At 41.8% G+C, this 12,810-nt stretch overlaps 1 protein-coding gene across 4 annotated transcripts in view; it reads right to left on the bottom strand.

Moving 5' to 3' along the window:
* PCNT (pericentrin) overlaps positions 1-12,810 on the bottom strand; it is a 64,178-nt gene that overhangs the window by 41,501 nt on the left and 9,867 nt on the right. For all 4 annotated transcript variants that reach the window (XM_050987531.1, XM_050987532.1, XM_050987534.1 and 1 more), the window contains exons 6-18: positions 11,330-11,494; positions 8,586-11,039; positions 8,409-8,501; positions 8,031-8,195; positions 6,826-7,081; positions 5,249-5,307; positions 4,904-5,078; positions 4,174-4,310; positions 3,534-3,645; positions 2,545-2,809; positions 2,218-2,305; positions 1,468-1,684; positions 344-582 (exon numbers count right to left, since the gene is read on the bottom strand). In XM_050987531.1, coding sequence (XP_050843488.1) covers positions 344-582; positions 1,468-1,684; positions 2,218-2,305; positions 2,545-2,809; positions 3,534-3,645; positions 4,174-4,310; positions 4,904-5,078; positions 5,249-5,307; positions 6,826-7,081; positions 8,031-8,195; positions 8,409-8,501; positions 8,586-11,039; positions 11,330-11,494 — 4,425 coding nt within the window. The remainder of the gene's footprint in view (positions 1-343; positions 583-1,467; positions 1,685-2,217; positions 2,306-2,544; positions 2,810-3,533; positions 3,646-4,173; positions 4,311-4,903; positions 5,079-5,248; positions 5,308-6,825; positions 7,082-8,030; positions 8,196-8,408; positions 8,502-8,585; positions 11,040-11,329; positions 11,495-12,810) is intronic.

The following is a 12,810-nucleotide window of genomic DNA, read 5'->3' as shown; positions in this document are numbered from 1 at the left end:
GGTGGAAAGGAGGATGTGATAAATAAGAGCCTCACCCATCTAATTCTCACAAGCATTCAAATATGCCACAATTGAAGCAATGAATTAACATTGATTCCAAGCTGACCCTCAGCTGGAACAGCCGATTTAACATGTAAGAGTGATGGTGCCATGTCTGACTGCCTCAGCTCTCAGGTACAAGAGGCACCCCAAAACAGAAGTGTCCAACATTTCTGTCTACCCAGGCAAGTCCATTCAAAGCTTTAATGGACTTGGAACTTTTAAATTCAAGTGCTGCTTAGCCTTCCCACCAGGCTGGAGCTTACCCAGCTCTACACAAAACAGCTCTGCAGTACAAAATTACCTTTTCCATTTCTTCTTTCAGATGCTTTTCATTTTGCTCAGAAGAATCTTTTTGTTTTATAAGCTCTTCCTTTAAAAGCCTTATTTCCTCAGAGAGCTCTGCAATGTGCTGTTTCTCAGAGTTGAGGAGAGCAAGCCTGGCTTGGTGCTCCTCCTCCAGCACAGACACTCGCTCAGCCACCTCCACCTCCACCTGACGTGCCACATCTTGAACACTCTGCAGACACACTTTGGTGATCTCTGGAAGGGAAAACAAAACCAAAAGAAAAATCCAAGCCACACAATAAAATGACATGCTGGAATTTATTTTAACAGCTCCTATTGAGGCACAGAAATAAAGCTGCATATTGTCAGCTGTGCAGTTTGTCAGTAGCCACGCTAAATACAGGACAAGGAGAACCCCTTAGCTGGATGGTTTTAGACTCTGTTCCATTTTATCACCACCTTGGGAATTTACCAGTATTAACACACACAGAATAATCATAAAACCCGTGGCAGGACCTCCCTCCTTATCTGCAGCAGCCAGAGGAGCAGATTTTCTTTCTGGGCAATGTACTGGCAGATTTATGGAAGTTTTATCTCCTCTTTTGCACATCATATTTACACAAGGCATTTCCCCAGAAGTCAGATGGGACAGATCTCTAAATATTCTAATTTAAGCAGTTTTGATATCCTCTCAAGTATTAAAAATAAATAACTGAAGATAAGAAATCTAAGTGCAAATTAAAAAAGCTCCACTAATCCTTTTAACCAACATACAGTGGAATACAATTATAACCACGTGTGTTGAATTAACTAAGTTATGTATTGTTAGTCCAAATGTTTGTATGACAGTGCCCTTCTAGGCATCAAAAATGAAAACCTGATCAACTCCTTTTAGGAACTGCTCCACAGTTCTAGCAGCTTTTACTACAGAATAAACAACTTCAGGTCACCACATCTTCAGATGTGCAACTCCAGTGACCATAAGTCCTCAATGAAAGGGATTAACATCTGTTAAATGTTCCCCAGAGTTTAGAGTAAACTAATTAGGTGAAAACTTCCTCAGAGAAGCCCATTTAAAGAAAAATTTGAGCCACACAAGCAGCTCACTGTTTCCCTTCCCAGTCTGTCAGGCCATCCTACCTTTAGAGTGTTGTTCTGAAAGCTGGGCATGGAGCTGCTCAAGTTCTAAGCCATGCTTTCTTTTCAAGGCCTCAATTTCTGCTGCATATTTGTCTGACAGATCCATCTTCATTTTCATCAGGTCCTCTTTATACTGAAGTGCAAGGGAGGATCTCAAGGAATCCAACTCATGCCTGTGTTGCTCTCTAAGTTGTAGCTGCAAACAGGCAAACTCTTCCTACAGAAATACAGGGTTAGGAAGAGATCTTTAGCTTCTGATAAACCACGGTGAGAATCTTTCAGTGAGAGAAAGGAAAATTCCTTTTGCAAACTCTTAATCAACTTGAAACAAGTTGAGCAAAACTGTTGAGATCTTCAGTTCTAAACTGGCCCCTAAATCTGAGAGGGGCCAATTAGCACCTTGGCTTTAAGAGAACAAGGACAGGAGCAATTACTCACAGCATGATAAAAAAGAGAAACACCACAAATTCTGCCCTGGCATAGAAGAACTGCTAAGTTCCTTACCCAGCACAGGATAACCCAAGCAGCACAGAAAATTACAGAGCACTGTTTCAGCTGCTCTACTCCACAGCCTCTCTGAGGCTCAGAGCTATTTAAAGTTGGTAATTCACAACATTCTTGTCAAAAATAATTAAGCCCTCCTAAACACCTACAATTCATGTTCTCTTTGCAAGAGCTAGGAATCAGATAGCAATTTTCATACAGCTCATGTAAAGAACAGTAGAACTTTTAATACACCAAAAATCCTACCTGCTGTTGTTCCAGTTGTTGGTTTAGCTGATCAAGTGCAACATTTCTCTCTTTCTCAGCAGTCTCTTCAAAAAGCGTGAGAGAAGACCTGAGAAAAGGGTTTTAAAGTTGAAGATTGTGATATGTCATGAATCAAGTTAAATTTTCTGGATGACTTATGGTGTAGTACTGAAAGGAGGCAAAGAGCAACTGTTAACAACTGCTCAGGACGGGGCCACCACCTAATGCTCAATCCCAATAGGTTTAGATGCTAATATCTCTTTTATGCCAAAGAAAAATAAAATGGAAGCATGCTGTCACAAAATGAAAGGAAAAAGAACAGATCACCTGATGTCCCCTGCTTGATCCTGACTCCTTTCCAACTCTGGCAGTGAATTGTCTGTCAGCTCTTGTGGCCTCTGATGCAGCAAAGTCAATTCTTTTTTGTAGTTTTCTTCAGCAACCATCAACTTGTTTTCAAAATAAAGTCTCAGTTGTTCCAATTCAGCTTGGTGCTCCCTGTTTCTCTGCTGACACTGCTGCTCAAACTCCTGTTTTAGACACTCTATTTCTTCTACCTGTGATGCTCGAGCCAGGAGCTGCTCTTTTAGCTCTGGAACAGAGGCCAAGCCAACACAAGCACTAAGAACACATCTCGTTAGGCCAAGTCTAGCAGAATTATATTATTCAGAAAACCTGAAACAGTGTTTGAGTATGTTCCATGTGCCTTCTGCTCTAACTAACTCAAGAACCTCATGTTGAGAGTCCCAACACAAGGACACTGTCAGAGTCATGGTCTCGAGGTTTTCTTTTTCCCCAGAAGTTCTTCAGTGTGTTATACATCTGTGCACATACATCTAAGGCATGTTATATTTTATTCCAAAAGTGTATGTCCTCTCCAACCACTACCCAGCAAAACTGGCTCTTTTATTTAATACACCTGGCTCTTGAAACAGAAATAGAAATAGGAGGATGTTACTGCACTGAGCAGCATTTTCTCCAGTTTTTCGTTACATGATCTTAATTTGGTATTTCAATGAAAAACCTTTCCTTCTCACTGAATGTTTTTATAGAGTGCAGGAATGGAGTGGGAAGGGAAAGGAACAGCACAGGAGTAAGCTCTTCCCCAGAGTCATACCATGACTTTGACACTGCAGAACCTGTCATCTGACAGGAGCTCACCTCACCTAGGGACCCATCACTGGGTTACAGCCCACTGACACTGGGCCCTTCCTGAGTGCTTCTGGTACAACAGCTCAAAGCATTTCGTGCCAATGTGTCCTTCTGTATGAAGGAGAGGCAAAAAATAAACGAAACTGTGTCAGTTATGAACATACCACTCAGCTCCTGTCGATTGGCTCGGGTACTGCCAAGCTGAGACCAAAGCTGCCTGATTTCTTCTTGGGACTCAACCTTGAGTTGCTCGTGCTTGACCTGAAGCTGGTCCAGCTACAAAAAAAAACATGTTAAAGCCAAAAAAACACCCCGCCACAACTTGTTAAATGATTTTGTTCTCAGGGCTTATTTTACAGGCAAGAGACACTTCTGTCAGAACTAGGTGGAAACAGTGCCACCACCACTCTCAGCTCCTGACAGCTCCAGAGATACTGAGTAGCAACATCTCCTAACTTACACCCACTCCTCTGAGAGGGAAGAATTTGTTCCTGATGCCATAAGTATCTTCATTGGCAAAAAAATAAGGCATTAGCCAGATCAAAACAAAATGTGAGAACCATAAAATTAGCAATATAAATATGGATGAAGAGATGGCACCAAATGGCATAAAGGCAGCTGCATTCCAAAGGTTCTGAACTCCTCTGGAGACTCCCTGAGTATTTATCTGCTTCGTTATGCATTTTGCTTTTTCAATAGCATCCCTAAACACAAACAGGCCACCCAAATGATTTGTATATGATCTAGTTTTTGTAACATCAAGAGAAATCAACTACCCTAAACTGCTAAAGAAATGTAACTTACCTCCTTCTGAAGATCCTGCTCTTTTTCTTGGCTTTTCATCTTCATGTCTTCTAGGAGTTGGTTATGTTCAGCCTGCAGCTGTTCTTGTAATTTTGTGATGGCTAACTGGTGTTGCCTCTCCAATTCTATACATTTCACTAAAATTAAAAATTAGTTCTGTTACTCCCTCATCCCGGTTAATGAATAACCTGTACAACTTCTGTGCCACAAAACCAGAAATGTGTTGTCTGTAGCTAAGCACTAGCTGTCAGGGGATCAGAGAAATGCTTCAACAGTGAAGGATTTGCAAGTCCAACACTCCCATGCACTGCTGTGCTGTTCTCTGAATCCCACCTGTTAGTTAGCTAAGATACAACCACCTGTTCCATTGAGCCTTAACTATCCACAACCCAAATGCAATTTTTTGTTAGAAAAAGTTTCTATTAATATTCACCACAGTTTTGATTACCTCAGCAACTGTCAGAAAAGGTTTTCAGATGGGAGTAAAGAGCACCTCCCTTTAATACTCACCTTGCACCTCATACTCTGTGAAAGCTGAAATGCAACAATGCTATCCAGGTTTTAAACCATTTTTCATTTACAGCCTTGTCTAGACAGTCTCATGCCATCATCCCAGTTTTTACATAAGGCTACACAATTACAGCTTGTATTTGCTTTCATACATGTGGTAAAACCACTTAGCTCTGTCTCTGTTCAATACAGCAGCTGCCTCCCAGAGCATGGTACTCACTTTTAGATTGTACATTCTCAACAGAAAGAAGCCCCAGCTCTGCTCTGACTTTTTCCAGATCCATTTCCAGAGATTTCTGCAGTGCAATCATCTCAGCCTGATGCTTTTCACACAGCTCCTCACACACGTTTTGTAAACGTCTATCAGACTCTAATTCCCAGTCTCTTCTGAGGGTCTAAGAGAGAAAAACATGCATTATATTAAAGCAAACACGTTCAGGAAATTAATATTTTTTCCCATTTATTTGTCCTTTACAATAAATGTGTAGCAGATCTGGGACTTGTACCAGCTCTTGTTTTCTGAAAGGACCTTTCTATTTTCTTGTATAAAGAACAGAATTTGTACCTCTAATGCCTGGACATGTGTCTCTTCCATTTCCAATTCTATTTTCTTTCTCTGGTCAACTGTGAAATAAAATACTTATTAATACATTTACATAAAAATAGTATTAAATGGTAAGTAGAAATATGGATGAGATTATAATTTTTAACATCAAACTCAAGACCTAAATAGGGCAGGCACAGGGCAGAGTTGGGTTCTAGCCACGCCTGCTGTTCTGTTATATCCCACAAGTTCACTTGCATTTTAGAAAACAACTATTCTAGAACTTACAAAGCTGCAAAGTCAACTCAGAAAGTAAAGATCAATTTAATTTACACAGCCTGCTCAAGTCTACAGAGAACATGGTACTAAAAAGTAAAGCTAGAACTGAATATTGATGTCACTTTAACATCCCACTGCACACCACTGTGAGCACAAGTCTCCACAAAGACAGAAGGAGCAGCAGCAGGTAGGAAACTTCAACATTTCTTATACAAATGTCTAAGAAAAAAGACTGCAAGAGAGATGCCACTATCTGCTCAGTTATCACTGACACCAACAGATTCTTCCTTTCCAGCTCCTCCCTTGATCAATTCCAGCTTCTTGTTTGGCCCCTTTTTGATTTGCAGGAACCCTCTAAAGGCCTATCAGCCCCATTGCCTTGACTTATTTATAATTAATAGTTTATAATTTGAATTCAAGGAAAAACTTCTTGACAGTGAGGTGACAGAGCCCCCTAACAGGCTGCCCAGAGAGGCTGTGGAGCCTTTTTCTCTGCAGATATTCAAAGCATGCCTGCACACAATCCTGTGCAAATTGCTCTGGGTGAACCTGCTCTAGCAGGGCTTGGATGATCTCCAGAGAGCCCTTCCACCCCAACCAGCCTGAGATTCTGTCAGCTCCTTCAGGGAGGTGCTGCAAGGTTCACCTTGCTCCAGAAATTCCTCCAGCTCTGCCATATAGGGCAAAAATGCTCTGACCTGCAAAGAGGGAAACTTCCCAAACAATGCCAAGGGCATCAGCAGCAGGCCTTCAGTACCACGAGGTGCCACTGCCTTCTTGCTTAAGCCAAAATACAGCCTTGGATGAAGTGCAGCTCAAAGGACACCCAGCTACAGGTTCTCACTGAGCTTTGCAGCCCCTGCCTAACACTGACAGGGTAAGCCAGGAAGCATTCACATATCTTCTCAGAAAGATAACAGAGTGCTGACTTAGGGCGAGAAAAACCTTAAAAAACATCAGGGGTAAGAGCTCTTCTCTGCACTGAACAAGTTCTTTAAGAGAACTTGGTCAAAAGCCTCCTGAAAGAAAGCAGTTCAGTTTAGCACTAATTTACAGATGGAGAACAATTAAAACTTGGGTCTGCACAGCTTCATCTTCATATATAAAACATGCACATGGCACTCTTGCACATATTAGAGGTAACACAGCTGTGATTCACAGGCCAGTTCTACACCAAGACAGGAACCTGTGCAGGAAGAAAATACCAATTCCCCAGTTTTAATAATATTAGAGGTAACACAGCTGTGATTCACAGGCCAGTTCTACACCAAGACAGGAACCTGTGCAGGAAGAAAATACCAATTCCCCAGTTTTAATACCTAGCTCTTGCTGATACTTGGACTTAAGGTCTTCTTTTTCCTTCAGGCACTGCTCCTTGACCCTGTCCCACTCCAGCTGGTGGCGGCTCTGCAGGATGGCCACCTCCTGGGCACGCTTGTCGTTGAGCATCTCGCGCAGCTCCACCAGGGCAGTCTCCTTCTCCTTCCTCAAGTTGCACTGGGTGAGCTCCAGCTGAGAGGTGTGCATATTGTTTAAGGTCAGGCGTAAAGCTTCCAGTTCAAGGCTGTGCAGTGTCTGCAGTGGAGTAAAAAAGGGTTTCTCCCTCCCCTCTAATGAAATGTGCTTTTTCACGACCAGTTCCGGTTGTCACTGTTAAACACATCTAAGTTTTGCCTTGCTGTACCTGGAGATGGTTTCTTTGAGGCAAAAACCCTTAAAATAAGCTGCTGTAATGATATTTGAATGCTTCCAGTGCAGTGTAGAAGGCTTTCCTTACCTGCCTCTTAATTTCCTACAAAATATCCTGTATCTGTCCACTTCCTCCCATCAAAGCAGAGCACAAACCCACCCCAGCCCTTCACTATCTACTCAAAGAATTCCTCATGTTTGTTAACAAATTATAACCAAGAGCAAAGTTCTAAGTGATACTGGAAAAGGAGAAATAAAATTCACCACTTGTCAATTCTTAAGTGAACTAACCATTGTCCCAACAGGCTGTAATTAGACCTGACACTAGACATTTTTTCCATTTCCCCTTTGCATTTAGTGGAAATGTTCACAAACCCAGGAAATATAAAGAAGTAAAAGGTTTTCACACGTCAGCTGAACAAGAAAGCATTCCTAATTATTAATAGTGAATGATTAAAAAGTGGGAGGGGTTTATATCCTTTATAAAATTAACTTGTTAAACTTGCCAAGACAAAAAATTACAAAGCTGTTTTTCTCTCAAAATCATCAATTGAAACATCCAGTTTTCTTCATAATAAACGTTAAAATAGAATATCAAAATAAATATTAAATATATAAAATATAATACAAAGTGAGGATTCTGGAGAACTCCTCTAAAATATTACTACCACCCACCAGAAGAACACTCCTTTTCCTCTGGCTGCAGCAGCATGTGAAAGAGCATGTGTAACACCCACAAAAATTAAGGAGAAGGTTCCTTGATTTGTGTGTATGCTGGAGATCACCCAGTCAGCTCAGAGCTACATTAATCACTGTGTGATTTCCCTGCTTGTACCTGGGATTGGAGCTGAGCCTGCTCCTGCTCTGCTGCCATCTGCTGCTGCAGTTCATCCAAAAGGTGCCTCTGCTCCTCCTTGAGCTCAGCACGGAGTTTCTCCATCTCCTCTGAGTGTTTGGCAGCCAGCTCCGAGATTTCCCGATCGTGCTCCCGTTCGTGAACCTGCAGAGAAAGCTCTGATGAAAAGCTTTCCTCAAAATATGCTTGGTTAGCCCTAATCATGGAACCAGAATTCTCCCATCCTCCTGACCCCAAAGCAAAAACATAAAAAAACCCCAATAAATAGAATTTTGCATCTCTAAAATCTTTACACTGCTTGCACGACAATGAAAAATGACTTCATTTTTCCAAAATAAACCAAATTACAGCACGTACCTTTTTTATTATAGCAATCTCTTCCTTTCTTTTTTCTTCCAGCTTCTGGTGCTCTTCCACTTTGTCTTTTATTTCAGCATTTAACTCTTTTATCTGTAAACAGGCATACAAACATTTGCAATGGCTACCTTAAGCACCCAGAAATCCCATGACTCCTGCAGTCACCAGGGTTCCTACCTCTCTCTCATGGGCCAAACTCACTTCAGTTAATTCAGCAAGGTGTTGAGTCTGCATCCTCTCCATTTCCTCTTGGTAATGCCTCTCCATCTTGGACTGAGCCTCCTGGGCAGCCTGACAGGACTCCTGCAAGCGAGCCTCAAGCTCCAAATGAGCCTTTTTCAACTGGGCAATTTCTTCAGTCAACTGGTTTTTTTCTTCACTGTATTCAGTAGTCTTTTCCTTTATTTCAGCACTTAGTTTATTGATTTCTTGGTGGCTGAGGTTTAACCTGTCCTCATAGCTCAGTCTTTCACACTCCTGTATTTCTCTGATGTTTTTTATTTCAGCATTAAGCTCCTGGATGTTTTTCTCAAGGTCCTCAATGATGCTAGCATTCTCTGCTAGTGCATTTTCTGCTTTTAACAGATCCTGCTCTACATTGGATAGTCTCTCTCTTAAGGCTGTTTTTTCCTTCAACAAAAGTATTAAATTTTGTTCTTTATTATTGATTTCAGCTTTGAGCAACTCCAGTTCTTTCAGCAATGTCTCTTCAGATATGGTTTTCTGACTCAACAGCTCTGCTATTCTCTGGTTTTTAGCCTTCTGAGCATTAAGCTGGCTTTGCATCCCATCCCTTGGGCTGTGCAAAGCTGCCAGCTGATGGCCAAGAAGAGCCTGCCCTTCTCTTGTCACAGAATCAGAAGGTGTTTTCTGCTCCTGAGCATCTCTCACTACCTGCTCCTGAGATTGCAGCTCCATCACCAACACGTCTCTTTCCTCCTGGAGGTCCTTTACCATTTCTAGCCAGACAGAGGGGTTTGCCACTCCTGGTGGGGATGGCTGGCCTCCATCCTCACCCTGCTGCTTCAGCAGAAGCATGTGTTTCTTTTCAAGTTCTTTCTCCTTCTCCATTTTCTGAAGTTCTTTTCCACAGTGGATCTGTGCTTCACGTTCTTCCTCCAGTTTTGCATGCCTATGAGAGAGCTCAGACACAGCTCCTGCCCAACTTCCAGCAGCTCCTTGGGTGTCCTGATAAGGCATTCCCAAGGCTGACTCCTGGAGCAGCTCAGCTGGCCTCAGCTGTCTCTCTGCCAAGCACATCACCTCCTCATCCTCGATGCCACCGTGGTCTCCAGTTTTGTTTTGCTGCAGGGAGCCATCTGACACACACGGAACAAAGGCCTCTGCTCTCACCTCTGCCTCTTCAGAGAGCTCTTGAGCCAAGCCACTAAGACACGTCCCCTCCTCAAGGCTACAGTCTAATGAAGAAGACACAAAACCTCTGCTGAGTTCTAGGAGCACGCTGCTGTCTAAGCCATACAGATTGCATCTGCCTTCTTCAATGGTATGGCCCTCCAAAGAGCTGGACCTACAGGAGTCCTCTGGAGCTTCTGTGGCAACGAGGTATTTGGCCAGTAGACCCTCATCAGCACTGAGGAGCCCTAGCTCTGACAAGGGTCCTTCAGACAGGTTCTCCCCCTCAGCACTTCCATCAGCCTTCATGATCTCCACACTCCTTGTTTCCTCCAGCTGATCCCTTGAGGAGTCATACTCCACTTCTGGCTGATACACTGGCTCTTCTCTGCCTTCCAGCTGGCAGGCTCTGTCCCACATCTCCTCAAGGTCCACTCCCTGCAGCTGACACTTCCCTGATAAAACCTGCTTTTCCCTCAATTCCAGTAATTTTTTATTGGAGACAATCTCTCCATCATGATTCTGCCTTACATCCATACGTTTTTTAGCCTCAAAAAGTTGCTTTTCATTTAATTCCCGGATGTAGGAATTCAGCTTCCGAATCTCTTCATTCGAGGACTGTTTTTCTTTTTTATATTGCTGGGCTTCCTTCACTTGCTCTTCTGCAGCAGAAAGTTGATGCTTAAGGCCATCAATTAAATCCTTGCATTTAGTCTCCATTTCAGATTTTTCCCTCTGAAAGTCTTCCCGTTGGTTTTCAAGTTTCTTCCTCAAATTTTCTTTACTAATTTCAGATTCTTGAAGCCTTACATTTAAGTCAATTATAATGCCATTCAAATTCTGAATGTGTTCTTCAGAATTCAAAGCACAGAGTTCTTTCTTGAACAGTTCAAGTTCATTTTCATATTTTAAAATAATTTCTTTTTCATAGACTTGCTTGGCTTCTGCAATCTCTCTTCTGTGGCACTTCTCCAGCTCATTCCTCAAGTTATCCAACTGTCTGCAAATATCCTTCTCATGACTGATTTTCAGTTCTTCAATATGTTGCTGTTCTTTCACTTGGGATAAAGCAATTTCTTTTTTTAATTCTGTTATTTCTGAGTCCCGGAGAGAGAGTGTGTGCTGTAGTACAGACAAGCCAGTTCTTTCAGATGTCAGCAGATCTTGAAGACTTTTAATAAATTGTTCTTTTTCATCTATGCTTTTTTGTAGCTTTTGTATTGTATCTTTCATATCCTCTTCCATTTGGGCAAGCTGATTTTCTTTATCTTTGGTATTCTTAAAAATAAAACATGACATATAAAATATACCATGATTTCTTTTCCTTAAGCCTCATGTTTTTAATTTGCACTCAGAAGTAACAACATTTAAGTTTAAGGTTTCTGTTTATGGCACTACTAGCTACACTCTGAAAGGAAACCAAACATGAGGCTGTTTCATTAATTATGTTAGCCATCACAATCCCTATCAATTCTATATAAAAAGGCTTTTTTCATGAATATGTCACTAGAGCAAATTCAAGTTATCACCAAATTTGAAATAATGAAAAGAGCCAATGATGTTTTTACCTTTTGAGAGGACTCCAGCTGCATTTCCAGGTCCCGTGCTCTCTCACGCAGGGTCTCCAAGTGTGTGCTCTGCTCTCTGAGACGATCCTGAAACAAGGACATTTGCTGCTGAGCTTCTAACCCTTCCTTCTTCCTGAGACCTTGACTCCTCAGTAGCTCAGTGACCTGGACACAGCAATGACACAGTCAGGAGAATGTTTGTATCCACCAGCTCACACACACTGCTCGCTGTAAGCAAGTGCATTTACAGATTTGGCCTAAACCTTTCATTCTCAAGGAGTAAAAATCACCCTAAAAAGGCAGACAACACTTGCCATGTTTTAGATACTATTACTGAAAGGATGGAAATGTTAGGTAATTAATCCCTGAGGTGACTTTTCTAACAGTATGGACCTATAAATCTAGCACAATAAATCAGACTGAACTCCAAAACAAAGCAGAACTCCCAACAGATTGGAGCCATTAAGAGGACAATGAGCAAAACCAGTCTTCTCTGCAGAGCATTTCCAGCTCATTACTAAAGGCTGATTTCTTCTTCTCCACATCCCTTCAAATGAAAGGAAAACATTTCTCCCATCAGGAGAACATAAAATGTGTTTTATTTAATATCTTTTTCCCAGTATGCTGCTAAAACCAAGGAAGAACATGGAAGACAGTATCAGTGCTTTCATCTGATATCAAAGTTGACATCCTTCCAGAATGAGCATCCTCTCACTAGACTTATTTAGAATATGCCTGAAACGCTATTGAGGCTTGATCCTTGTCTTTCAATGGCTGATGGTGCAAATCCCCAACACCTGTTGAGCAGCCTTCACTTTTACCACATTTTGCTGTTGCAACCAGAACTGTAGATAGAAAGCAGTATTTTTTATTATTTTATAAAATTTCATTTAGCAGACCTTTTTCAGGGCATAAGCAACTCCTTTAAGACAATTCCTGGACTAAAAAGTCTCAGTTTTTATTTTAAAATTTTTTAAACCCCCTTCCCTTCCTATCCAGACTTGAAGATTTGTAATCCCATATCCTGCAAACCTGACACAGTTACCACACAGAAACATTTCTCTTTGGCACATACTACAAAGCTCCAAGGACAACAAATACATGGGTTCAGAGAGAATAGCCACTAGAACACTGAGTATCACCAAGAAAGAATAAAGCACTTTCAAAAATACATCTGAAAGCAGAGAGAGGCTGCAGCATCTCTCTGATCCAGGGATTAGATCCATGACTAACCTGTTGCACTGCAGCAGGTTCCTATGTGCCAGAGAGGCTGCTTGGACTGTGTCATTTTAAATTTCTTTCTTTGAGCCAAGTCACATGAGCTCAGCACAACAAGTTTCTGTCTAACAGCTGAGATGCTCCAGCTGCCCAAGCAGAAACTCACAGATTTCTCAGGCAAAGGACAAATGATCACATGCAAGCCCAAATTATACAGCAACAGTTGTGCACAGGCCACAAACCACTTGTGGCAGGACATTCCC

This window comes from Serinus canaria (assembly GCF_022539315.1).
Source record: "Serinus canaria isolate serCan28SL12 chromosome 7 unlocalized genomic scaffold, serCan2020 HiC_scaffold_29, whole genome shotgun sequence".
NCBI lineage: Eukaryota > Metazoa > Chordata > Aves > Passeriformes > Fringillidae > Serinus > Serinus canaria.
This window is presented reverse-complemented; position numbering and strand designations above follow the sequence as displayed.